General features: G+C 63.3%; 1 protein-coding gene across 12 annotated transcripts in view; it reads right to left on the bottom strand.

Moving 5' to 3' along the window:
- Positions 1–24,234, bottom strand: part of ARHGEF11 (Rho guanine nucleotide exchange factor 11) — an 88,989-nt gene that overhangs the window by 6,112 nt on the left and 58,643 nt on the right. For 6 of the 12 annotated variants that reach the window (XM_073323600.2, XM_073323602.2, XM_073323606.2 and 3 more), the window contains 23 exons: positions 23,854–23,950; positions 23,590–23,712; positions 22,906–22,929; positions 20,992–21,136; positions 19,602–19,701; positions 18,211–18,240; positions 15,820–15,946; positions 15,448–15,627; positions 14,533–14,580; positions 13,934–14,121; positions 13,545–13,691; positions 12,416–12,495; positions 11,837–11,962; positions 11,581–11,698; positions 10,999–11,177; positions 10,801–10,876; positions 9,929–10,096; positions 9,602–9,689; positions 3,311–3,418; positions 2,610–2,692; positions 2,015–2,257; positions 1,156–1,530; positions 368–460 (listed from right to left, as the gene is read on the bottom strand). In XM_073323600.2, the coding sequence (XP_073179701.2) occupies positions 368–460; positions 1,156–1,530; positions 2,015–2,257; positions 2,610–2,692; positions 3,311–3,418; positions 9,602–9,689; positions 9,929–10,096; positions 10,801–10,876; positions 10,999–11,177; positions 11,581–11,698; positions 11,837–11,962; positions 12,416–12,495; positions 13,545–13,691; positions 13,934–14,121; positions 14,533–14,580; positions 15,448–15,627; positions 15,820–15,946; positions 18,211–18,240; positions 19,602–19,701; positions 20,992–21,136; positions 22,906–22,929; positions 23,590–23,712; positions 23,854–23,950 (2,946 nt within the window). The remainder of the gene's footprint in view (positions 1–367; positions 461–1,155; positions 1,531–2,014; positions 2,258–2,609; positions 2,693–3,310; positions 3,419–9,601; positions 9,690–9,928; positions 10,097–10,800; positions 10,877–10,998; positions 11,178–11,580; positions 11,699–11,836; positions 11,963–12,415; positions 12,496–13,544; positions 13,692–13,933; positions 14,122–14,532; positions 14,581–15,447; positions 15,628–15,819; positions 15,947–18,210; positions 18,241–19,601; positions 19,702–20,991; positions 21,137–22,905; positions 22,930–23,589; positions 23,713–23,853; positions 23,951–24,234) is intronic. The other 6 variants (XM_073323609.2, XM_073323599.2, XM_073323610.2 and 3 more) reach the window with 4 other exon arrangements.

Genomic DNA, 24,234 nt, shown 5'->3' with positions numbered 1-24,234 from the left:
CTGGTGGTCCAGCCCTGGGTACGTGCAGGGAGACATTTTCATACAGTTGGGCGGCGTTTGGCCTTGACCTGCCACCTACGAGTCAGTTACTACAGTCGCCTCTCAGGCAAACAACTCCTGATGAAACCAGGACGGGACCAGGCCATAAAGGACCGGCCCAGTTGCAAAGCAGGAGCCCTGCCTGATACTCTAATCCACAAAACACACTTCCTCCTGGAGCTGGGGATGGAACCCAGGAGTCCTGCCTTCCAGCCGCCCCTGGTCTGGCCAGCAGCCTCTCCCCTGCTTCCTCTCTTAGTCAATCTGCAATTCCCTTTCCTCGCCTTCTTGGGGACAATAGGGAAAAGGGTTTGGTTTTTTTCTTTACCATCTACATTAGCTGCGCCTCCTTCATGCAACTCAGTTTCTGATTGGCTGCTGTCTGCCAAGGGCGTGGCATCCTTAGTGCCCTCCACCTCAGCTGTGCAGAGACACCAGGGAAAAGAGCAGGGGGGGAAGAAGAGAAAATGTCGAGGGGAGGAGAGAGGGGGAGAGAGAAATTGATTGATTGAAGGACTCAGAACCCAATCACCGGCTGTGCCCAGCGAAGCGGCTAGTGCAGGATGCCCAGACAGAGAGAGGAGAGGGTTTGCAGCAGTCCGAGGGTGGCAGATCTCATGCAAATCACTGGGCTCGCCAGGCTGGCAGGGATGTAGTGACAGGAGGAGAGCGGCCGCCCTAGGAGCCAGTCACTGACGCGGCTGATTTCACAGCCCCCGGGCCCCAGGAGACAGGGCTGGACCGCACCCCCCTGGGATCGCAGCTGATACACAAGGGTTAACAAGGGACTGATGGATGTTTTAATCAATAGCGCAAGGATCGTTAGAGTCCAAGCGGTCAGGAGCTGGCACGTACCCCCCCCAGGGCTCGCTCACTTACCAGCCCTTCCCCGAACACCGCCACCCCCCGCTGGGCAGAGGGGAGGTGACCGACTGCCCTCGGCTGCCGGAGAGGAGCCCGCTGGATTCCAGGCGGCTCTGCCCCAGCAGATGGCCATGCAAAGCGGCTGTTATCCTAGTAGCCAAACACCACGGAGAAGGGGCTGGGGGGGACAGCAGGGAACAGCCCTAGAAGCCTGGAGAGGAGCCCCCCCCCAAGGCCCCGCCTTCCCCCTACCTTTCCGGACCACTTTGTAGCCGACCTGCCCCTCCGCAGCCGGGGGCCTCTCCACTTCCTGGGACACCTCCCGACCACCATCCGAACTCCAGCCCGTCTCCTCCACGTCCCCCGCGCTCGGCCGGCTTTCCGGCTCCAGCTCTGTCCTGCCGCTGGGCGAGTGGCCTGTGAGACCAGCCCTGTCCGTGGTGGGGCCGCCCCGCCCCGCATGCTCCATCGACTGCTCCTGGCCGCCTGAGTCCTGGCTGGACAGCACCGAGTCCCAGGACTGCCCAGCTCCTCCAGTCACCGAGGGTGTGGGGGTCAGGTCGTCCTCAGGCTCCGGGTCCCGGCAGGGCAGCAGGCTGCACAGGATCAGATGCCGCAGGTTCTCCACTAGGAGGGGGAGAGAAGACGAGCACGTTGGGCCGGGCCCTGGCAGGGAATCCCCCACCCGGAGGGCTGGATGCAGGCTGGCTTCGGCGCCTACGCGTGCACCTCCTCACTCAGCCACAGGGGGCGCTGCAGAGCAATGCTGGGCACTCCCCCAGCGAGAACCAAGTGCCTGGTCCGATTCTCGGTCTCCCAGGGCACCCGTGGAAGGGGCGTGTCTGGAAACAGCTGGCCCGATGGGGTACAAGAGCACCACGGGGCAGAGAAACCCTCCTCCCTTCGTTTGGGAGAGTGAAGGGGCTGGTAGGACTAGCTAGAACTGGGCACAGGGCAAACCCCACCTCCAGCTCAGGTGTGGGTGTGTCTGTGTGTGTAATAAGAGATGGGGACGGCTCAAACCCAGGTTCTGGTTAAGAGAAGCAGCTGCCCTCCTCCCTCCCCAGGGATGGGCCCCCATAGGCAGCATCACGACCCAGCCTTCACTCACCATCCTCCAGGGCCGATTCGGCCAGCCCCTCTGTCAACACAAGCCCTGGGAGGGACAGGTGCATGCTGGGTCCTGGTCCCTCGGACGCCCCAGCTTCATCTAACTCCGCAGAGCTCTGTGCCGGCACGGGGGACGCCCGTGCCGCCTCCCCGTCTTCCTCCTCCTCGCTGCCTTCGGCTTCCGGCTCCTCCGGCAGCACTGGATGCTTCCCCTTGCCCAGGAAGTCGGTGGGATTCTCATCCGCTGGGCCGGGACGAGAGGTCACAGAGGGGCATTTGGATTAGGCAGTGGCGAAGAGACAGGACCAGAAAGGGCTGGGGGTGGGGAGAGTGGCTGGGGGCTGGACCCCTGCACATCACCAGGAGATCAGAGCGGGCCGAGCGTGCAGCGGGAACAGGGGTCCTGGAGTGGGGCCATTCAGACACCTAGATCCTCGCACAGGAGGTTCCCGTTATCACCCCACATGCTGCATCGACACCAGAAGCCGCAGGGACGCACCTACCCATGCGCCCCCTACATATGGGCTGCTGTTCCGGGCTGTCAGAGCTCCCTGGCAGAGGGAATGGGGGGCACCCCGGCTGGGAGGGGAGCTCACCTGAAGAGACGTCTTCCACTTCTGCCCCGGAGTTGTCGGCTTGGGAGAGGATTGGGGAGACGTCAGGGTCTTGTAGGACCAGGCTGATGGGAAGAAGAGCTGAGTTAGACAGGCAGTGGCAGGGTACGCCAAGCGGCTGGGGGCCAAAGAGAGGGCCTAGGCAGGACCGTGGAGCAAGGCTCACTTGGTTGGAGGGCTCACTTCATCCACAGGATCGGGCCCTTAATTACCAATGGCTCCGAGCCACCAGCCGCTCTAGCCGCAGGGAGGGACTCAGCCCTGTAGAGGCCGGTGCCTCCAGACACGTGGCCCCTGGGCTGATCTCCCAGGGCAGCCAGCCAGCCTCAGTGGGAATCAAACCCGGGTCCCTTGAGAACTAAAAGGCAGCGTGAGATTCACAGAGCTCTACTCATGGCCTGGCCACTGGAGCGGGATAGTGAGCCAGCCCGGGGCTGGGGTTGAGTCTGATCTGTGCCCGGGTCAGCGAGGGCAGGCCTTAGCGAGAAATCCCCAACTGCTCCAAGCAGGAATGGAGAGCTGGCCCTGCCCCCACCCCCAGCCCCTTCCCTGCTGCCCCCCAGCTTCAGCTTCCGGACCAGACCCCAGGACCCAGCTGTGGCTGCTTAAAGGTCCTGAGGCCAGGATGTCCCCATTTCCCTCCCTGCTCCTGGCAGCGAGGCTCCCGGGGTGGCGCTGCTCACCTGGACGGGGCCGGCCTGTGGATGGGCAGCTCCCGGGCCCTGCGTTTGGGGGGGGAGGCGGCGTTCCTCATGGCGCTCTCCACCGCCTCCTCCAGGAGCTCCATCCACCTGCAGGCCGAGGAGAGGGGGCATTACGGCCCCGCCACCCACCGGCTGCTGCCTGCTCCGAGACCAGACACCAGGGCTTCGCCCCCCGCAGAGCCCCACCCACTCACGCAGAAGGGACTGCACCAAGGGGAGGGCGCCCTAACCCCCAGCTCTGCCGGTGCCCCTCACTCCCAACCCGCAGCCCCCGGCTCTCCCCCAGCTCTGCCGACGCCCCTCACTCCCAACCCGCAGCCCCCCAGTACCCCAGCCCCGGGCTCTCCCCCAGCTCTGCCGACGCCCCTCACTCCCAACCCGCAGCCCCCCAGTACCCCAGCCCCGGGCTCCCCCCCAGCTCTGCCGACGCCCCTCACTCCCAACCCGCAGCCCCCCAGTACCCCAGCCCCGGGCTCCCCCCCAGCTCTGCCGACGCCCCTCACTCCCAACCCGCAGCCCCCCAGTACCCCAGCCCCGGACTCTCCCCCAGCTCTGCCGACGCCCCTCACTCCCAACCCGCAGCCCCGGGCTCTCCCCCAGCTCTGCCGACGCCCCTCACTCCCAACCCGCAGCCCCGGGCTCCCCCCCAGCTCTGCCGACGCCCCTCACTCCCAACCCGCAGCCCCGGACTCTCCCCCAGCTCTGCCGACGCCCCTCACTCCCAACCCGCAGCCCCCCAGTACCCCAGCCCCGGGCTCTCCCCCAGCTCTGCCGACGCCCCTCACTCCCAACCCGCAGCCCCCCAGTACCCCAGCCCCGGACTCTCCCCCAGCTCTGCCGACGCCCCTCACTCCCAACCCGCAGCCCCGGGCTCTCCCCCAGCTCTGCCGACGCCCCTCACTCCCAACCCGCAGCCCCGGGCTCCCCCCAGCTCTGCCGGTGCCCCTCACTCCCAACCCGCAGCCCCGGGCTCCCCCCCAGCTCTGCCGACGCCCCTCACTCCCAACCCGCAGCCCCGGACTCTCCCCCAGCTCTGCCGACGCCCCTCACTCCCAACCCGCAGCCCCCCAGTACCCCAGCCCCGGGCTCTCCCCCAGCTCTGCCGACGCCCCTCACTCCCAACCCGCAGCCCCCCAGTACCCCAGCCCCGGGCTCCCCCCCAGCTCTGCCGACGCCCCTCACTCCCAACCCGCAGCCCCCCGGTACCCCAGCCCCGGGCTCTCCCCCAGCTCTGCCGACGCCCCTCACTCCCAACCCGCAGCCCCGGGCTCTCCCCAAGCTCTGCCGACGCCCCTCACTCCCAACCCGCAGCCCCCCAGTACCCCAGCCCCGGGCTCCCCCCCAGCTCTGCCGACGCCCCTCACTCCCAACCCGCAGCCCCCTACTACCCCAGCCCCGGGCTCTCCCCCAGCTCTGCCGACGCCCCTCACTCCCAACCCGCAGCCCCCTACTACCCCAGCCCCGGGCTCTCCCCCAGCTCTGCCGACGCCCCTCACTCCCAACCCGCAGCCCCCTACTACCCCAGCCCCGGGCTCTCCCCAAGCTCTGCCGACGCCCCTCACTCCCAACCCGCAGCCCCCCAGTACCCCAGCCCCGGGCTCCCCCCCAGCTCTGCCGACGCCCCTCACTCCCAACCCGCAGCCCCGGGCTCTCCCCCAGCTCTGCCGACGCCCCTCACTCCCAACCCGCAGCCCCCCAGTACCCCAGCCCCGGGCTCCCCCCCAGCTCTGCCGACGCCCCTCACTCCCAACCCGCAGCCCCCCAGTACCCCAGCCCCGGGCTCTCCCCCAGCTCTGCCGACGCCCCTCACTCCCAACCCGCAGCCCCCCAGTACCCCAGCCCCGGGCTCTCCCCCAGCTCTGCCGACGCCCCTCACTCCCAACCCGCAGCCCCCCAGTACCCCAGCCCCGGGCTCCCCCCCAGCTCTGCCGGTGCCCCTCACTCCCAACCCGCAGCCCCCCAGTACCCCAGCCCCGGGCTCCCCCCCAGCTCTGCCGGTGCCCCTCACTCCCAACCCGCAGCCCCCGGCTCTCCCCCAGCTCTGCCGACGCCCCTCACTCCCAACCCGCAGCCCCCCAGTACCCCAGCCCCGGGCTCTCCCCCAGCTCTGCCGGTGCCCCTCACTCCCAACCCGCAGCCCCCTACTACCCCAGCCCCGGGCTCTCCCCCAGCTCTGCCGACGCCCCTCACTCCCAACCCGCAGCCCCCCAGTACCCCAGCCCCGGGCTCCCCCCCAGCTCTGCCGACGCCCCTCACTCCCAACCCGCAGCCCCGGGCTCCCCCCCAGCTCTGCCGGTGCCCCTCACTTCCAACCCGCAGCCCCCCAGTACCGGGCTCTCCCCCAGCTCTGCCGGTGCCCCTCACTCCCAACCCGCAGCCCCCCAGTACCCCAGCCCCGGGCTCCCCCCCAGCTCTGCCGGCGCCCCTCACTCCCAACCCGCAGCCCCCCAGTACCCCAGCCCCGGGCTCCCCCCCAGCTCTGCCGACGCCCCTCACTCCCAACCCGCAGCCCCCCAGTACCCCAGCCCCGGGCTCCCCCCCAGCTCTGCCGACGCCCCTCACTCCCAACCCGCAGCCCCCGGCTCTCCCCCAGCTCTGCCGACGCCCCTCACTCCCAACCCGCAGCCCCCCAGTACCCCAGCCCCGGGCTGTCCCCCAGCTCTGCCGACACCCCTCACTCCCAACCCGCAGCCCCCTACTACCCCAGCCCCGGGCTCCCCCCCAGCTCTGCCGACGCCCCTCACTCCCAACCCGCAGCCCCCCAGTACCCCAGCCCCGGGCTCTCCCCCAGCTCTGCCGACGCCCCTCACTCCCAACCCGCAGCCCCCGGCTCTCCCCCAGCTCTGCCGGTGCCCCTCACTCCCAACCCGCAGCCCCCCAGTACCCCAGCCCCGGGCTACCCCCCCAGCTCTGCCGACGCCCCTCACTCCCAACCCGCAGCCCCCCAGTACCCCAGCCCCGGGCTCCCCCCAGCTCTGCCGACGCCCCTCACTCCCAACCCGCAGCCCCCCAGTACCCCAGCCCCGGGCTCTCCCCCAGCTCTGCCGACGCCCCTCACTCCCAACCCGCAGCCCCGGACTCTCCCCCAGCTCTGCCGACGCCCCTCACTCCCAACCCGCAGCCCCGGACTCTCCCCCAGCTCTGCCGACGCCCCTCACTCCCAACCCGCAGCCCCCCAGTACCCCAGCCCCGGGCTCCCCCCCAGCTCTGCCGACGCCCCTCACTTCCAACCCGCAGCCCCCCAGTACCCCAGCCCCGGGCTCTCCCCCAGCTCTGCCGACGCCCCTCACTCCCAACCCGCAGCCCCCCAGTACCCCAGCCCCGGGCTCCCCCCCAGCTCTGCCGACGCCCCTCACTTCCAACCCGCAGCCCCCCAGTACCCCAGCCCCGGGCTCTCCCCCAGCTCTGCCGACGCCCCTCACTCCCAACCCGCAGCCCCCCAGTACCCCAGCCCCGGGCTCCCCCCCAGCTCTGCCGACGCCCCTCACTCCCAACCCGCAGCCCCCCAGTACCCCAGCCCCGGGCTCTCCCCCAGCTCTGCCGGTGCCCCTCACTCCCAACCCGCAGCCCCCCAGTACCCCAGCCCCGGGCTCTCCCCCAGCTCTGCCGACGCCCCTCACTCCCAACCCGCAGCCCCCCAGTACCCCAGCCCCGGGCTCTCCCCCAGCTCTGCCGGTGCCCCTCACTCCCAACCCGCAGCCCCCCAGTACCCCAGCCCCGGGCTCTCCCCCAGCTCTGCCGGTGCCCCTCACTCCCAACCCGCAGCCCCCCAGTACCCCAGCCCCGGGCTCTCCCCCAGCTCTGCCGGTGCCCCTCACTCCCAACCCGCAGCCCCCCAGTACCCCAGCCCCGGGCTCCCCCCCAGCTCTGCCGACGCCCCTCACTCCCAACCCGCAGCCCCGGACTCTCCCCCAGCTCTGCCGACGCCCCTCACTCCCAACCCGCAGCCCCCCAGTACCCCAGCCCCGGCTCTCCCCCAGCTCTGCCGACGCCCCTCACTCCCAACCCGCAGCCCCGGGCTCTCCCCCAGCTCTGCCGGTGCCCCTCACTCCCAACCCGCAGCCCCCCAGTACCCCAGCCCCGGGCTCTCCCCCAGCTCTGCCGACGCCCCTCACTTCCAACCCGCAGCCCCCCAGTACCCCAGCCCCGGGCTCTCCCCCAGCTCTGCCGACGCCCCTCACTTCCAACCCGCAGCCCCCCAGTACCCCAGCCCCGGGCTCTCCCCCAGCTCTGCCGGTGCCCCTCACTCCCAACCCGCAGCCCCCCGGTACCCCAGCCCCGGGCTCTCCCCCAGCTCTGCCGACGCCCCTCACTTCCAACCCGCAGCCCCCCAGTACCCCAGCCCCGGGCTCTCCCCCAGCTCTGCCGACGCCCCTCACTTCCAACCCGCAGCCCCCCAGTACCCCAGCCCCGGGCTCTCCCCCAGCTCTGCCGGTGCCCCTCACTCCCAACCCGCAGCCCCCCGGTACCCCAGCCCCGGGCTCTCCCCCAGCTCTGCCGACGCCCCTCACTCCCAACCCGCAGCCCCCCAGTACCCCAGCCCCGGACTCTCCCCCAGCTCTGCCGACGCCCCTCACTCCCAACCCGCAGCCCCCCAGTACCCCAGCCCCGGGCTCTCCCCCAGCTCTGCCGACACCCCTCACTCCCAACCCGCAGCCCCCTACTACCCCAGCCCCGGGCTCCCCCCCAGCTCTGCCGACGCCCCTCACTCCCAACCCGCAGCCCCCAAGTACCCCAGTCCCGGGCTCTCCCCCAGCTCTGCCGACGCCCCTCACTCCCAACCCGCAGCCCCCTACTACCCCAGCCCCGGGCTCTCCCCCAGCTCTGCCGACGCCCCTCACTCCCAACCCGCAGCCCCGGGCTCTCCCCCAGCTCTGCCGACGCCCCTCACTCCCAACCCGCAGCCCCGGACTCTCCCCCAGCTCTGCCGACGCCCCTCACTCCCAACCCGCAGCCCCCCAGTACCCCAGCCCCGGGCTCTCCCCCAGCTCTGCCGACGCCCCTCACTCCCAACCCGCAGCCCCCTACTACCCCAGCCCCGGGCTCTCCCCCAGCTCTGCCGACGCCCCTCACTCCCAACCCGCAGCCCCCCAGTACCCCAGCCCCGGGCTCCCCCCCAGCTCTGCCGACGCCCCTCACTCCCAACCCGCAGCCCCGGGCTCTCCCCCAGCTCTGCCGACGCCCCTCACTCCCAACCCGCAGCCCCCTACTACCTCAGCCCCGGGCTCCCCCCCAGCTCTGCCGACGCCCCTCACTCCCAACCCGCAGCCCCGGACTCTCCCCCAGCTCTGCCGACGCCCCTCACTCCCAACCCGCAGCCCCCCAGTACCCCAGCCCCGGGCTCCCCCCCAGCTCTGCCGACGCCCCTCACTCCCAACCCGCAGCCCCGGGCTCTCCCCAAGCTCTGCCGACGCCCCTCACTCCCAACCCGCAGCCCCCCAGTACCCCAGCCCCGGGCTCCCCCCCAGCTCTGCCGACGCCCCTCACTCCCAACCCGCAGCCCCCCAGTACCCCAGCCCCGGGCTCTCCCCCAGCTCTGCCGACGCCCCTCACTCCCAACCCGCAGCCCCCTACTACCCCAGCCCCGGGCTCCCCCCCAGCTCTGCCGACGCCCCTCACTCCCAACCCGCAGCCCCCCAGTACCCCAGCCCCGGGCTCTCCCCCAGCTCTGCCGACGCCCCTCACTCCCAACCCGCAGCCCCGGACTCTCCCCCAGCTCTGCCGACGCCCCTCACTCCCAACCCGCAGCCCCCCAGTACCCCAGCCCCGGACTCTCCCCCAGCTCTGCCGACGCCCCTCACTCCCAACCCGCAGCCCCCTACTACCCCAGCCCCGGGCTCCCCCCCAGCTCTGCCGACGCCCCTCACTCCCAACCCGCAGCCCCGGGCTCTCCCCCAGCTCTGCCGACGCCCCTCACTCCCAACCCGCAGCCCCCCAGTACCCCAGCCCCGGGCTCTCCCCCAGCTCTGCCGACGCCCCTCACTCCCAACCCGCAGCCCCCTACTACCCCAGCCCCGGGCTCCCCCCCAGCTCTGCCGACACCCCTCACTCCCAACCCGCAGCCCCCTACTACCCCAGCCCCGGGCTCTCCCCCAGCTCTGCCGACGCCCCTCACTCCCAACCCGCAGCCCCCTACTACCCCAGCCCCGGGCTCCCCCCACTCCCGACCTGCAGCCCCAGGACATGCCTTGGCGCGTGGGCTCCTCTCATCCCCCCAACGCCCCCAGGAACGTCGCGCGGCCCCTCCCCCCCCCGTCCTTACACCCTTACGTGTTTTTCTCCGAGGGCGTCAGCGCCACGAGCTCGTAGATCTGGGGCCCCAGCTCCGAGGTGCAGATGATGAAGAGGGCTCGTTTGTCTGCAGACAGAGGGGAGAGGGACGCTATGGGGGACATTCGGGCCCCACAGGCAACCGGCGCATGGAACGGAACACAGTCCCGTCCCGTCCCGTCCCGTCCCCCCCCGGGGCTCTGCTTCGGAGCTGTTCCCACCACCACGCCCCCACCGAGGGGGGAAGACGAGATTCTCCCTCCCTATCAATGCCCGTGCCAGCCGCCCGCCTGGGCAGAGCGCCCCCGGGCCTCTCCCGCTCCCTACCTGTGGCCACAGAGCGGATGAGCATGGAGTTGAGCTTCAGGACAGGGCTGAAGGTCTGCTTCGTGTCCGAGGAGCCCAGCGCTGTCTTGCTGTGAAATTTCAGCACCAGCTTCTCGTCCTGCTTCTGCAGCAGCACCAGGAGGTCCTCGAGCAGCAGCACATGCAGATCTGCACGGGCCAGACGCAGCCCCCAGGGGGTGAGGGGGTGTCAAGCTCAGCCGTGTCTCAAAGGCCTCGGTTCTCTCCCATCACACCCCCGGCCACCCAGCTCCTCTGTTTCCCCCTCTACGGTGAATCGGGAGCCAGGCTGCTCCATGGTGACCTGTCTGGCGTGAGCACTAAGGGACAGGCCAGATCCACCCCTAGGCGGGGATTTGCAAACCTGCTTTGGCCCCAGACTCTCATTGGAAGTTAAAAGAACTCAGGCACCTAACTCCCATGGTCTCCTTTGCCCAGCCTCAGAGAACAGGGACTAACTGGCTCAGTAGTGCCCTCTGCAGGGCTGATGGGGAGGAAGCAACACACAGGCCTGAAGACAAGTCACCCCCACTTTAGATCCTCAGGCCCTGTCCTGCCCTGCTGCGTCACCCCACCCCCCGGCTCTCTGGGGGCCAGTGGGGAAGATGGAAAGCTCACCCCTGCTGGGGAAGAACGGCAACAGCCCAAGAGGGAGACGCCGGTTAAGACGTGCGATCGGGGCTCCCTCTAGTGGAAGGTCCCCAGCGGATAAAAGCCTGGTAATGCTAGCAGCTAATAGAGTTGCCCCCTGCAGCTCCTTGGAGACCAGGGTCCTGGGGGGCTCTCAGGGGTGGGGGTTTTGGACTGAAGGCAGAGGGACGTGTCAGCCATGGGCCCTGCTGGAAGGTACATACCCAAAGTCTTCTCCTTGCTGATGCGCCAGCTCAAAGCCCCCTCGTGGATCATGCACCGGGAGGTGAGGTCGAGGTTCTGGGGGTGGGGAAGGCACGGTTAGTTTCTGGCTCTCCCTGGATGGGGACGGGGGGAAATCAGGACAGAGTCCCCTCCTGCCCCCGCGACCACCACCACCACCACTCCCAGCCGGGTGGTACCTTGAACTCGGCTGCCAGGGGGTTGCTGGTCCGCTCCAGAGACGTGGCATCCAGGCGCTTCTGGTAGGTCTCCAGCCGGTGCCGGTTCTCCGCCCGCTTCACCGCCTCGTTCACGTACCTGAGGATCTCCCGGCACTGGTCACGGGCACGGCACAGCTTCTCGTGCTCCGGGGTCCCGCCTGCGGGCGGAGAGAGGGCGTCAGGAGCGGGAGGCGGTGCTGGAGGTTCTGGTCTCTCTCTCTCTCCCCAGGGCGAAACGCCCGTGGATTTCGAGGGCAGTGGCGCCCCACCTAATGGAGCCATTCTGGGGGAGACAGGGCTATGGGAACTGCCGTGTCGGCTCCCAGGCCCCAGCTAGTCCCACCCTGGGCCGAAGCCCACCTGGGCCACGAGCAAAGGCTGCTGCTGAGTTCAGTGGGCTAAAGACCCCTGCCTGCCTGCCGAACAGGTGCATGGCAAGCATCAGCAAGGCAAGCTCCCGCCACTGCCCTGCCCCATGGGGCCCAGCCACAGCCCAGCCCATGCACGGCCCCTCTGCTGGGCGTGGAGGGGACGTGGCCGCGCCGTCAGGCCCCCCTGTACCGTCCGTGTGCTTGAGGATGTTCTCCAGCAGCAGCGGGTACTTGGTCAGGCGCTGCATCTCGGAGATGATCAGGTCCTTGAGCTGCAGGCGTCGGCACTGCGGGTTGCTCTCAGCTTCCTGGGACGGAGGGAGAGAGACCGCTGCAGCCACCACATGTCGGGGGGACACGCGGCTGGGGAGAACCACGCCGTGGGCAGAAGCCCAGAGTTCCAGCCGGGGGGCTGGGGGAGAAGAGGTCAGTGGAGCTCACGGTACCTGCATGAAGATCTGGAAGCGGGTCTCCTTGCGCTGCTTGGTTTTGATCAGCTCCAGGGCGATGGACTGGTATGAGCAGAAACCAGCCGCCACCTGCTGGATTTCTTCCCGCGCCGGCCCGTCGAACTGGGGGCGGGGAAAGACAAAGGACCAGAGCTGAGCTGTCAGCCCCTCTGAAGAGAGTTGCTCAGCAGTGTGACCCCTCAGCACCACCCGGGACCCTCTCGCCCCAGAGACCCAGGGGCCGAACGAGCCCAGGATCTCGTCTCTGACGGTGGCCAGCACTAGCTGCTTCAGCGGAAGGCATAAGTTGTTCGCATGAGCTGTAGTAACTCTGGATATTCTTGCTATCCCTAGAAATGTCCAGTACCTCTCTGAACCCTGCTAAGTTCTTGGCCTCAACACCATCCAGTGGCAGGAAGTTCCACAGGTTAATCACATAGCAAATGAAAAAGTCTTTCCTTTTATCGGTTTTGAATGTGCCATCTGTTCATTTCATTGCGCAGCCCCTTGGTCTCCTGCATCAGGAGACAGGAAGACCCCCCAAACCCACCATCCCGGTAGTTCTCCCGGCCCTACCCGAGAAAGCATGAGATCCCCGATCTCTTTGATGATTGGTCCTTCTTCTCGGAGCTTCTTCATGGATTCAGACAGAGAATCTGAACAAGGACGGGAAGGGGGAACGGGGACAAGTAAAGGGGGAGTGAGGGAAAGGAGAAAGAAATTAAATACGTCCTCTTCTAATGAGGAGTGGCAGCATCCACCTTCCCCAGGAGATCTGCTGACCTACATTCCACATAGAACGTTCATACATTTTAGATGTAACCGACCGCCATACACCCGACACCGTACAGCCAGCCTCTCTCGTCACGTCCCTGTGAGCTCCTCACCCCTAAATCCTTTCCAACAGCCCTTCTGGCGCATGTCTCCTATGCTCAGCCGCCAGCGGATACCCCTAGGAGCAGTGGCCATTCCTGGAACAAGCTGCCTCCATTCTCAGCAGCAGGTGCACAATTACAGAGAGGCATGAACAGGCCCATCTCAGTCATTTACTACCAAGAGGCTGCAGCTACCTTGGCTTGTACATTTAACGTGTCTGCCCCAGATAGCCACACGCAGCCCTCCTATTGTCTGGTACTGGAGCCAGCCTGGAGAGCTGACTGTAGAGACAACAGGGAGCATCTACACAGCCAGCAGAAGAAAGTCCGAGCGGCCAGGTCGACAGACTCGGGATCGTGGTCCGGTGCTAAAACTGGCGGTGTTGACGTCAGGCTCTGAAGACCATGGGGTGAGCCGGAGCCATAGCATGGCTATTTTTAGCCCCATGAGCCCGAGTCTGCAGAGCCGTGTAGATGCCCCTCTAGAGTCCCAGAGTTCAAGGCCAGAAGAGACCAGCAGAGCAGTTAGTCTGACTGCCTGTGGATCACCGCACACCAGGCCAGCAAACAGACGGAGATCAAAGCGTCACAGCCCCCGAGGGGAGACCATGCTCAATCCCCTTCGGGACCGGCCGCTGGCAGTGAAAATGAGACAGCAACAGAAGCGTTAACGTGGGACACTCGGGATTCAAATAGCTGTTCTCTCCGCAAACCCCAGGGGGTGGCAGCAGGCTGCACCAAGTGGGTCCATGGGCCACCTTAAGGAGACAGGCATTGGGGATTCCTAGCCCTAGGGGGTGAAGGAGACCCCAGGGAATTCAGTCTCTTACTGTGGATGTCGATCAGGTCCGGGAGGTTGGGAAAGAGCAGCCCCAGCTCCTCCCGTGACAGCAAGCTCTCCCTCTTCAGCCGCTGGTAGAAGAGGACGTCCAGAACTCGGAGGATCCGCAGGTGAGACGCCTCCGTGGCAAAGAGCTCTGCTCCCAGGTGGGAGAGAGGGAGGGGTTCAGAGACAGGCCAGCTCTCAGCTCCAGCAACCCGCCAAGGTAGTCGGGGCCCCACACTTTAAGCAAAGCCACCAAATGTACCAGCTCTGTCCTTCCCCAGATCTACCCCGGCACCCGCACACAGGGCCTGCCATTCCCACCAGGGACCAGTCCCTCCCGCGGGGGTGCTGTCACCACAGCCCCTAGGGAACAGGAGCAGCAGGATTCCTCACCGTTGATCACCTCCTGGCGGTCTATCTCCCTGTGGCTCAGGTAAGCCATAACGTCCCGGCCGACTGTATGCTGCCAGTTCTGAGAGTCCGGTTCCGGCTCCAGGTCCGACAGCTGGCCCAGGTCATCCTCCAGCAGGTGGGGGAGGAAGGAGTCGGTGCCGAAGCCCAGATTGGGGGACTCGATGCTCCTGGGAGGATATTGGATGGGCGGTTGGGGGGAAGGTTACTCCCTGTAGCTGTGCATGGACCCCATGCGGTGTCCCTACCGCACTCCCAACCCAGCCGACATGCAGCCAGCTTCTGCTTGCAGCTCGAACCTGGGACCTTCACCCCGAAGAGCAGAAACCGCTAATGCTTGAGCTAAAGGGCTCACCCAGGGCTGACCCAGCCACTGGGGACGGGGGGAGAGAGGGGTCCACAGACTCTCCTTCACCCCCAACCCCATTGTCCTAACCCGTACAGTCATTTGGAAGTCAGACACAGGCGGGAGAACTGGCTCAAACTGGGGCGTTTCAGGGGATTCCAGGCAGCTTGGCTGTACCACGAAACCCAGCTCCCCCACCCCGGCCCTGGAGCATGCAGAGCTCGGGGTCACTCACCTGCACCCCATCTTGGGCGTGTAGGGAGGAGTGGGGTTTTCCAGGGACCTGGGGACGCAATTGAAAATTGCACTCAATCCTCGAGCAATGGTATCCCGGTGACCTTTGCCCTCCCACACTGCTGCATCACAGCTTACTGCACGCCAGCTGCTGTTGCGGATCAGCCCGAGGCTGCCAAGAGGGGCTGGCTGGGATTTGGGGGGGGGGGGCACAATTCCCTAGGCTCCCTCTGAAAATCACAGGCACAAAGACAGCCTGGGGAGCAAACTTCTGCAGGATTGGGGCCTTCAAGTGCGAGTCACTAGGGGTGGAACCTGGCCTCTATCAACCAGGTAAAAAACTTTCCGAGGGGGGTGGGGGTGGGTGGCGGTTTCCTCAGGACCAGCTGACAGTCCTGGGGGGTGCGGCGCAGGGGGTTCAGCCACTTTTTAAAATGGGATCTAGACCCCTAAATCTCTCCGACCATTTCGGGAGCTTCCCCCTCTCCATTGCTGGATAAACTCTGCGATGGAACCCCAGCTGGCTCACCTGCCCGCCCGCCCACCCACCCACCCGGCTTTCAGCCCTTCCCCGGGCGGCTGGGCTTTCTCGTTCCAGCGTCATATGAACATAAGAACGGCCCTACTGGGTCAGACCAAAGCTCCATCCAGCCCAGTATCCTGTCTTCTGACAGTGGCCAATGCCAGGTGCCCCAGAGGGAGTGAACCTAACAGGTAGGGATCAAGTGATCTCTCTCGATTAAAACAGCAGCTTTGTTTTCAAACCTGAGCGGCGACACTTTTGGCTGGGAGCTCATGAGAGTTCAGCTCCCAAATCCCACTGGAAATCGGGCCCCTTTGAAACTGCCAATAGAAACAGATGAGAGGCACCATACGGAGGCCTTTGTCCCCCTGCCCACGGGCTTGGGACTCTGACCTCGTGGACAGGCTGGAAGCTGAAGACGACGCCGATTGGTGAAGCCGCGTGGCCTCTGCTGCAGCGTCCATGTCCACGTCACTCCGAGACCGTGGCACGTTCTCCGCCTTGCGCGATTTCTTCATCTCCTCCCGCCCTTTCAGGCTCTCCGACCGGCCCAGCTTGACCTCAGACCTGGAACTGCACAAGGGAGCGAGGTTGGCGAGACGCGAGAGCCACCTGGATTTCACACCGGCTGGAAGAGCTGAGAACGCACACGCGTGTGGGGAAGCAAGCTAGAACCTGTCTCATTAATCTAGAGCCCCAGGCCCAGCAGGGAGCTAGAATCTGTCTCATTAATCTAGAACCCCCCCGCCCCCACAGCAGCCCTACCTGTCCGAGTCCAGCAGCTCTTCAGGGAAGCTGCCGGTGGAGAGGCGCTGCGTGCCAGGCTCCTGGGACTCACAATGCTGGTTGTTTTCAAAGTGCTGGATGATGTTCCTCACATTGCCAGGTTTGACTGGTGGGACGGGGGAGTCGGGGACAGGAGGACAGACGGACAGACATGAGACATAGGTACTGACGGCTGATGGCTAAATCGTTAATCCACAGCCCATTGCATAGCCCCCTAGGGGCTAAATATATCCTAGCAGCAGTGAGCCCGGCCTCAGCAGTTTGACCCTCTTGGGTCTGGCTAGTCTCCTAGGGTCTGGAGATGCCTGGTGTGGGGTGGGCGCTTCTGGGGTTCTGGGAGGCAGGGCAGCTCCCCTGTCTCTACCATGAGCCCCCAGCTACCACCCCCTACCTCTGCACAGACGGCGCATGAAAAACCGCCAGCTGGAGGTGCTCGGCAACAGGGTCTGAAATCAGTGCGGCCCCGTAGTGACTGCAAAGCTGAAATACATCTGGGTGGCCTGGCACTAAACCAGTGACTTGATTATGGGGAGTTTTCAGGACACCCCTGGTTTGGGAGGGTCCCCCCAAAAACTCATCCGTCTCCCAATGTTCGACTGGGTTTCCCTGCAGAACCAGCCTACTCAGTGGACAGGCTGCAGAGTAAATCACATAGCAAGAGGAAGCTGAGCAGGTCATCTACACAGGAAACTTGCACCGATTTGGTCCACCTGGTGCAGATCCGTGTGTGGACGCTCTGATTTCGGTTTAGCTTCAACTCGTTCCCATCCAAATTAAGAGCATCCACTCAGCCTCTCACACCGGGGCATCTCCTCCAGGCCAGGTTGTCGCCTGGGGATCCTAGCACTGCTGGTGGCTACTATGCAGGGGCTTACAAAGCAGAACAGATCTACAACCTAGAGTACTATAACCTAGTGGCAGGTGCGCGGCATATGAAATCAGGGCAGGAGGGAGCGTGGGGTGGGTTACCCCGAAAGCCTGGAGGTGTCTTAGACACCCACTTCTCTCCATATCGCACCTGATGTTATCCATTGCAGACTCTGTTCCCCCCCTCCCCGGCTTAAAAGGTTCTCCAGAGTCCAGTCCTGACAATGTGCAAACGTTAACAGCCTTGTTATCTAATAGAGAGAGAGAGAGCTTCTTCCCTGAGCCAATCTGCTGCCTCCCTCTAGGAATGCAGATGACATTTATATGGCACTCATGTCCTACGGCATCCAGGCACTTAGCTAGACAGGTGCCTTCCATCCCAAAAGGTCCCATCCCACTATACAAGCATTGGCCTGAACCTTCCCTGCAGCACGGCCCCTTTGCATGGCCGTTCAGTGAAAAGGGGCCTTGAAGTGGAGATAAGTTAGTTATACCCACTGCTTGGGCAGCAAAGAAATGGCTTATACGGGCCACCTGGGACTGAGATTTCAGGCCCTAAGATGAAACTGATCCCTACACAGTGGCCTGTTTTGAGTTGGACCTTCCGCCCAGGGAGCATTTCAGCCTACGTTTCTCTCGCAGTTTGTAACAGCTTCGGGGCAGAAGGAGAACGACCTGTCTACTGGAAACCGCAGGGAGAGTTTAAGATCTAACTGGCCCAATCTGAATCTGGCCACAGCACGGTGTGAAAAAACCTCACTCTGCAAATGCTCACGTCTCGCATGCAGCTGGGCCTCTTCTGCAGGCATAGCGCACCCTAGTGCCAGGACAGGGTCTTGAGATCGGTCCTAAGGCAGGAAGTGCGCCCCCTACTGGACCAGCCACCCCACCCCGCAGCACAGCGCCCCCTAACATGAGCCTGGGGCACAGGAAGCAGCACTGCCTCTGAAAGGAGAGTGCCGACTAGGTACCACTGTCCATTCAATTCCTGAATGGACAAGAGGAAAAGGAGAAGAGGGCAGAAAACCAGGCAGCCTCAAAGGCACAGGAAAACAAATCACCCAGGAGCGAAGGAAACAAAGGCCTTGAGCCTTAGAGCAGAAGGATTTTGACGTACGAACGAACCAGCTCCCAGTGAAGTCAAGGGAAAGACTCCCATCACCACCTTTCTATCAGTCGATCTCAAAGAACTTTAGAAAACAGGCCAGTACATGAACACCTCATTTGCCTAATGGGGAAACTGAGGCACAAAGTAGGGCCATGACTTGCCCCAGGTCCCCCAACATGCCAGTGGCAAAGCTGGAACTAGAAACCAGGTATTTTGAGTCCCAGTACGGTGCTCTGTCCACTAAGCCTCCCCTCCCCAGCCCCGCCCAAACGCCAGCGATGCCCGCCCGCCCCTGATGCTGCAGTGCAATGAGGTGGGAGACCTTTGGGGAAAGCCTCGCGTTAAAAAATTAAACAAACAAAGCTGAACACAAAAGAAAAGAAAAGGCCTTTTACCTTCCACAGGGGACAAAGGGACATGAAATGCTGAAAGGAAAAAACAATGAGATGTCAAATCAATCCTGCATTTCAACAAGGAAGGAGGTCAGAAGGGTGTGTGAGCTGCACAATGAGAACTCAAAGGAGGAAATGGAAAGCAAAGGCAGTGAAGAGACACACAAACACTTCTCCCGTGCTCCCCAAAGGGAACACGCACACGGCTCTGACTGTATGGACAGTGCTGTATCTGTGCATGGTGCTTGTAACATGCATGCTCAGAACTGCACATACAACCTTTGGAAGAAGTTTTTAGGATGGTCTCAGCCCAGCTCCTTTTTCGCAGGAGCAATTTTGCACCCCCCACAAACCACATCAGCTTTCTGAACAACCCACCCCCCCGCTGCACCCCCCTTCCCATATAACTACCGGCCAAAATCGAACCATGTCTGGTGGGATTTTCCAACGCACCCAGCGCCGGGCGATTTCTGCTCCCCTTGAAAGCCCCCACTGATTCCCCCGGAGTAGCTCCCTTTTGAAAACCCCCGCCCATGGGCGCTCAGCAGTTTGAAGGGATGGGTTTTCAGTGGCAGACACACGTGGGTGAGCATGCGATTTCTGTAGGGGCTGCTTTGACGAGCGGAAACCGCACCCACAAGCACGGGCAGGTGTGTGTGAGATTTAATTAGAGAGTTGTGGGTTGTCTACCCCAGGAGCTATCCCTAACTCCACACGGTGCAGGCACGGTCAGTCTGGAACAGCTGTTACCAAATCGCTCTCTCCTAGGGCAGACACAGTTTATACAGGCACGAACGTGGCTTGTGCCGGAACAGCTTAGATTGGTTCTCCAAGCAAAATAAGCTACGGGGGCAAAAGCACTTGTGTGCTCGCATGACCACATCTACAAAATTTAAAAGAATAGACCGGGCCTGAGAGTCAAAAAGAAGAGAGAGCTCACGTGAGAGTTCCTGCTGGGATACAGCGGAGAGGGGGAGAAGGGTTGAAGACACATGGAGAGACTCCTCAGGCATCACCTACATCGGGATTTGACGCAAAGTCCGAGCGGAAGAAAGTTTTACACTAATGAAGTGCAGCCTAGCTGGACAGCAGCGTAAGTGGCCCTGGTGCATGTCACGTCTAGGGCAGAGGTTGACACTCATGCAGCCGTGCCCCTGGTTCAAGTCCCGGCATGGACAACGCCTTACACTTCCCAAAACGTTGATTCTCAGGCAGCCAGCCAGATGAGATGACTGCCTCCGGGACGGGGAAATGGCTACTCCATCGTACCCAGGAGTGGCGCCCCCTACTGGCTCGGGCACTTCACTCGAGAGTCTCAAAGAACCCAGCTCCCCATCGGGCATCTCCTGTAGTACTTGTGACCCACAGCGCCCCCAACACAACCCAGTACTCACTACTCTGGGAGGAGCTTTTGGGCTTCCCGATGTACTTCAGGATGGGATTGCGTTTCTTATCCTCCATCGCGTCTTTGTCCTTCTTCGTGCTGCTGCTCTGCTGAGACACACGCGGTGAGAGTTGGGGAAAAGGTCTTTGCAAAGGAGGCAAGTTAACTCCCAGGGCAACATGAGCTAAATCAGCAGCTGCATTGAATTTGCAAGGAAGGAAACTGAGGCACGGTGGGGCCAGGGCTGGGAGATGGGGTTCCAATCCCCACTGACTCGCCCCGGGGTCCTGAACAAGTCACTCTGTGCTACAGTTCTCCCCACATCTGTGCAATGGGGGTCAATTACACTGGCCCACTTTTCTCAAGGGTACAGTACTTGATACCTTTCTGCTACATGTCTACCAGGATGCTGCACCTGCAGCAACTTCAAACTTCCCAGGAACAGCATGGACAGAACTCTGATCCGCCTGCTCTGAAAGTCCAAGCCTCTATTACTGGAGCGAATGGAGAATCTACATTTGTTGTTAGAAGTATAGGGCCTATGACACAGTGGAACAGTTCCGATTCAAACCAGGAGGGGGCAGCAGTATGTAAACAAACCAGCCAGTTTATTACAGTACAACACAATTCACTTTGTTTATACCGATGGGTACGCATTCCTGCGTGCCTAAATTCACCAGCAATACCTCACTCAGCCTTGTCTTCACCCTCCAATTAGAGAGGGCAAGCAGCTGCCAGTCACATTTAGCTTGTGTGAGGCGCTTTCGTTAGTTCCCACACAAATGGAGGCAAGGCTCTGGCGTCAGCCTGACTTTGCACAAGGTCTGCTACACAAACCACCCCCACTCCCATCCCAGAGTGAAACACCAGGCACCGGGACCAAACGGCGGGAGGGAGAGAGACAGTGGAAAGGGGGTGGGAGGAAGGGAGATGGAGGTGAAGAGATACTGGGAGGCTGCTCTGGGCAGCAGAGGAGGTGGCTCTTGCACCAACAGATTGTGCAAAGGGACAGAGCGGAAGGTATGGCGAGAGGAGGCCAGGAGACACAAGAGACCCGATTCTCCCCCACCCTGGGGCTCTGTGTGGTCGTGTACACCGGTGCAAAGTGCCGTCAAATCAGAAAAAAGGCCACGTTTTGTGCCCACCTTGTCCAGGTGCAAGCGACGGGGCATCCCGCCCAAGGGCTGTGGCTGGAAGGTAATTCTGAGCTGGCTCCTCAAGGGAGCCTTTGGAGTTCACCTCCCCAGGGATGGGGACTAGGTGCTCACACACATTTCTGCAGGGGACCTGGGGCTCGGGGAGGCCGTGGAGAAAAGAACTGCACTAGGCCAGGCATGAGGAGCTGACAGCACTGGGAAGAATCCGTTCAGAAAAGGGAACGTGGCCAATGCCCCACTCACCTTCTTGGCCTTGGGGAAAAAGGGCAGCCACTTGTCCTTGTCTGGGAAGGCCTGGGACTTCTCACTGGTGCTGGCTGGCCGGGCCTCCCGCATCCGGATTCCTGTGTGGCTCATGTAGGTGCTGAGGGCAAAGGCCATGGGGGAGCTGGAAGAGAGGAAAACACAGACACGCTGCAGATCATCCAGGACAAAACACCAGCACCGGCGCGTCAGGCGACTGGCCTAGTCTGGCCACTGCAGGGATAACTGGCCGGAAAAGAGCCGGCGAGAGGCTCAAAGCCACCGCAAGGCGTGGACGGGAGTATCCGCCCACAGCGCTCCAGAGAGGTGCGGGGAGCCCTGGAATTCCCACTGTCCAACGCTCCCAAAGCACCGGGGCCTTCCCAAGGAGAGCACCTGCAGCACTGTGAGGGCGGCTGGCGCTTTGCTGACAGATGTTAGAACCCCTGGGCCCTCACCCGGCAATCCTGGCTCGCCTGGGCAACCCTTATTCCGACGAGCAGGTGCAATCAACAGGAATAGCCGGGGGGAGTCGAGATTGCAGGGTCAGGCCTGGAGTGGTTTCACATACTTTACAAACATGGACTGATCCTCATGACAGCCCCTGTCTGCTCTGTCCTCATTTTACTGCTGGGGAAACTGAGGCACGGGGCAGGGCAATGACTTGCCCACGGTCACACCCCGCACCAGTGGCAGCCCAAAGGGAACTGTCTGTCCAGGCGCAAAGGAGACAGACATCCCAAAGGGTGCCACAATGGTCTCATACGACACTCAGCATCTTGCCGGCCAGCCCCCGAGTCTCCTTAGTCAGGGGAAAGGGGCAAGTCAGGTTACAGCTTGACTCCTGCATGACTTGCCAACTCAGGAGAAAGGCTCTTTGCCGCAAGACAAGCACACTCAGGACAGCTGGATCGTGGAGGGTTCTCACTGCACCAAAGGCCCCTTCAGATGGGCAGCTGGAGCCGAAGCCTGTTGCCACACTCCAGCTTCTCCTGCCGTAGCTCTGGTTGAGAGATCCAGTCACCAGCAAACGGCTCCGAGCAGCAAGGGAAGGAGCCCCCCCGCCTCCTAGTCACTTCAGCTCACGGATTGGACAGACGGGCTTGTGGCTAAAGCACCGGCCCCCCAGTTCTATCCCTGGCTCTTCCAGGGACACCCTGCATGACCCTGAGCAAGTCCTTAGCCGTGCCTCAGTTTCCCCATCTATCAACTGCCCTACCTTCCCCCTGCCCCAACCCAGGAGAGTTTCATTAATGTTTGCAACGCACCCCAAGATCCACCCTGTGTCCAGCACCGAAGGAGCTGGGCCTGGGGACCTTTTCTCCTGGAATTGCTTTCCAGGACATTGCGCTGTGGAATGGCTTTATTAAACAGAGAGCAGGTGCCCACCCAGCTCCAAGGCCAACTCACTTATGGGGCACGGAAGGACCCCAAGCATGAAACCCTCACTGCCGGTGTGATATCAGCAATGTCTCCCTAGCTCTGCGGAGCTCCCTGGGGGCTGTTTTTCCACAGAGCGGGGACGGTGGGGTGGGGGCGATGCAGAGGAGACCTCAGTGTGCATTTGGGGTGGGGAACCAGTTCTAGGGACAAATTTCTTCTTCCTGCTGCGACGCCGGGGCCAGTCCATGCCTTCTGCGATAGCAGGGGGCCGCTCTGCGGGACACTAGGACCCAGACAGACGCTCCCCAGCTGCCTCCACATGGGCCACTCATCCAGCGGATGACAAGTTTGTGCCACCGTTGCCTTGGCGTTGGGAGGGGAAACAGTGATCTAGCAATGAGAGGACCCCCTCCCAAGCAATGCCCCACGTCCCCTCCCTCAGCTCTCCAGAACCCCACCCCCACAGCCACATCTGTATGGCACCATCACATCTGGATGCACACGACTGCTGGGTGCCAGGCCGACACTCACCTCCTGTCCTCTTCGTATTTCGACCTAGAGCAGGGAAAGAGGGAAGGGGTGTGAGAAACCAGGCCACCTCCGTAAACCACCATTAATCTGCCTGATCTGAGCCCAGGAGAAGGATCTGAGCCCAGGAGAAGGGACGATGTCTCAGACCTAGCCCTTCACGGCCATGACTCAAAGCAGCCGCACTAAAGGCGCATGGCCAGATCCTTTGGCGGTGTAAATCAGCAGAGCTCCTTTGACTGCAATGGGGATACAGCAATTTACACCTGAGAACCCCCCTACCCCACCCCCATATAGGGTCAATACTGCTCCAACCAGCACTGGCAAGAGGGGACAGGCCAGGGTGTAACAGATCAGGCCCCCGCAGCCCCACGTCTGCTCCTTCCCCCTGTCCCCGCACACCAGGAGCCCATTCCTTCCACCGCCCCACACACTCAGAGCCTGCTCCTTTCACCTGCGCCCCCACCACCACAGAGTCCTAACTGGACTTCAGTGGTAAAGCCATAGTGCCCAGAAGCTCGCAGGAGCGGCCCTGGGATTAATGTACCAGGCGGAGCTGGGTTCCGCTCCCGCTCCCACAGTTGCACCCCGCTGCCGGAGCCGCTCCCGATCTCTGCTGGTGTCAGTGGGCCCAGATCCAGGCTCGGTCTGGATCGCACGCCCGACGGGGACCCGCTTGGCACTCACAGTATGTCGCCCAGCTGAGCAAGCTGCTTCTCAGCCACCTGCCGCTCCTTCTGGGGATCTCCGTCCAAATCCAGCAGGTCGTTTTCTCCATACAGGCTTCCCAGCCCCATGGTGCGCTTCGTCCTGTGGACAGACAGAGGGCCACAGGTCAGCCCCATGAGCCTCTGTGGGACAGGCAATCACCCCATCGAAGAGCTGCCCAAGATGAGGGTAAGCGAGACGCGTGGGCCTGGCCATGGAGCAGAGGCAGTGCGAGGGCCTTACCTGTAGTCCTGGATCTGCTCCTGGATCTCGGGCATCGCCGCGCCCTGAGCCTCGGAGAAGGCGCTTCGGACGTCCTCCCCATTCCGCAGGCGAGACTCTGGAGCCGCGGACGGGAGACAAGAGGAAAGCGCGCTCGTTATCAGCCGCGCTCGGCAGGGGGGGCACGGATGGCCCGGGGCACCCGCAGCATCAGGCGCTGACATGACGTGTTCCAGCTGAGGACCTCACCAGGCCTGCCAGTCAGGCAGCTGATTTCAGGGGTGCATGCCCCAGCAGCAACGGTGGGTGCTCAGCACCCCCACTAGCAGCCTCCAAGTTAAGGCCTTGTCTACCCTGGGACTTCTCCACCTGGATTCCTACCTGCAGGGGAGCTGCACCATT

Source organism: Lepidochelys kempii, chromosome 24 (assembly GCF_965140285.1).
Source record: "Lepidochelys kempii isolate rLepKem1 chromosome 24, rLepKem1.hap1, whole genome shotgun sequence".
NCBI lineage: Eukaryota > Metazoa > Chordata > Testudines > Cheloniidae > Lepidochelys > Lepidochelys kempii.
Note: the sequence above shows the minus strand (reverse complement) of the source record. Positions and strands in the feature narration are given on the sequence as shown.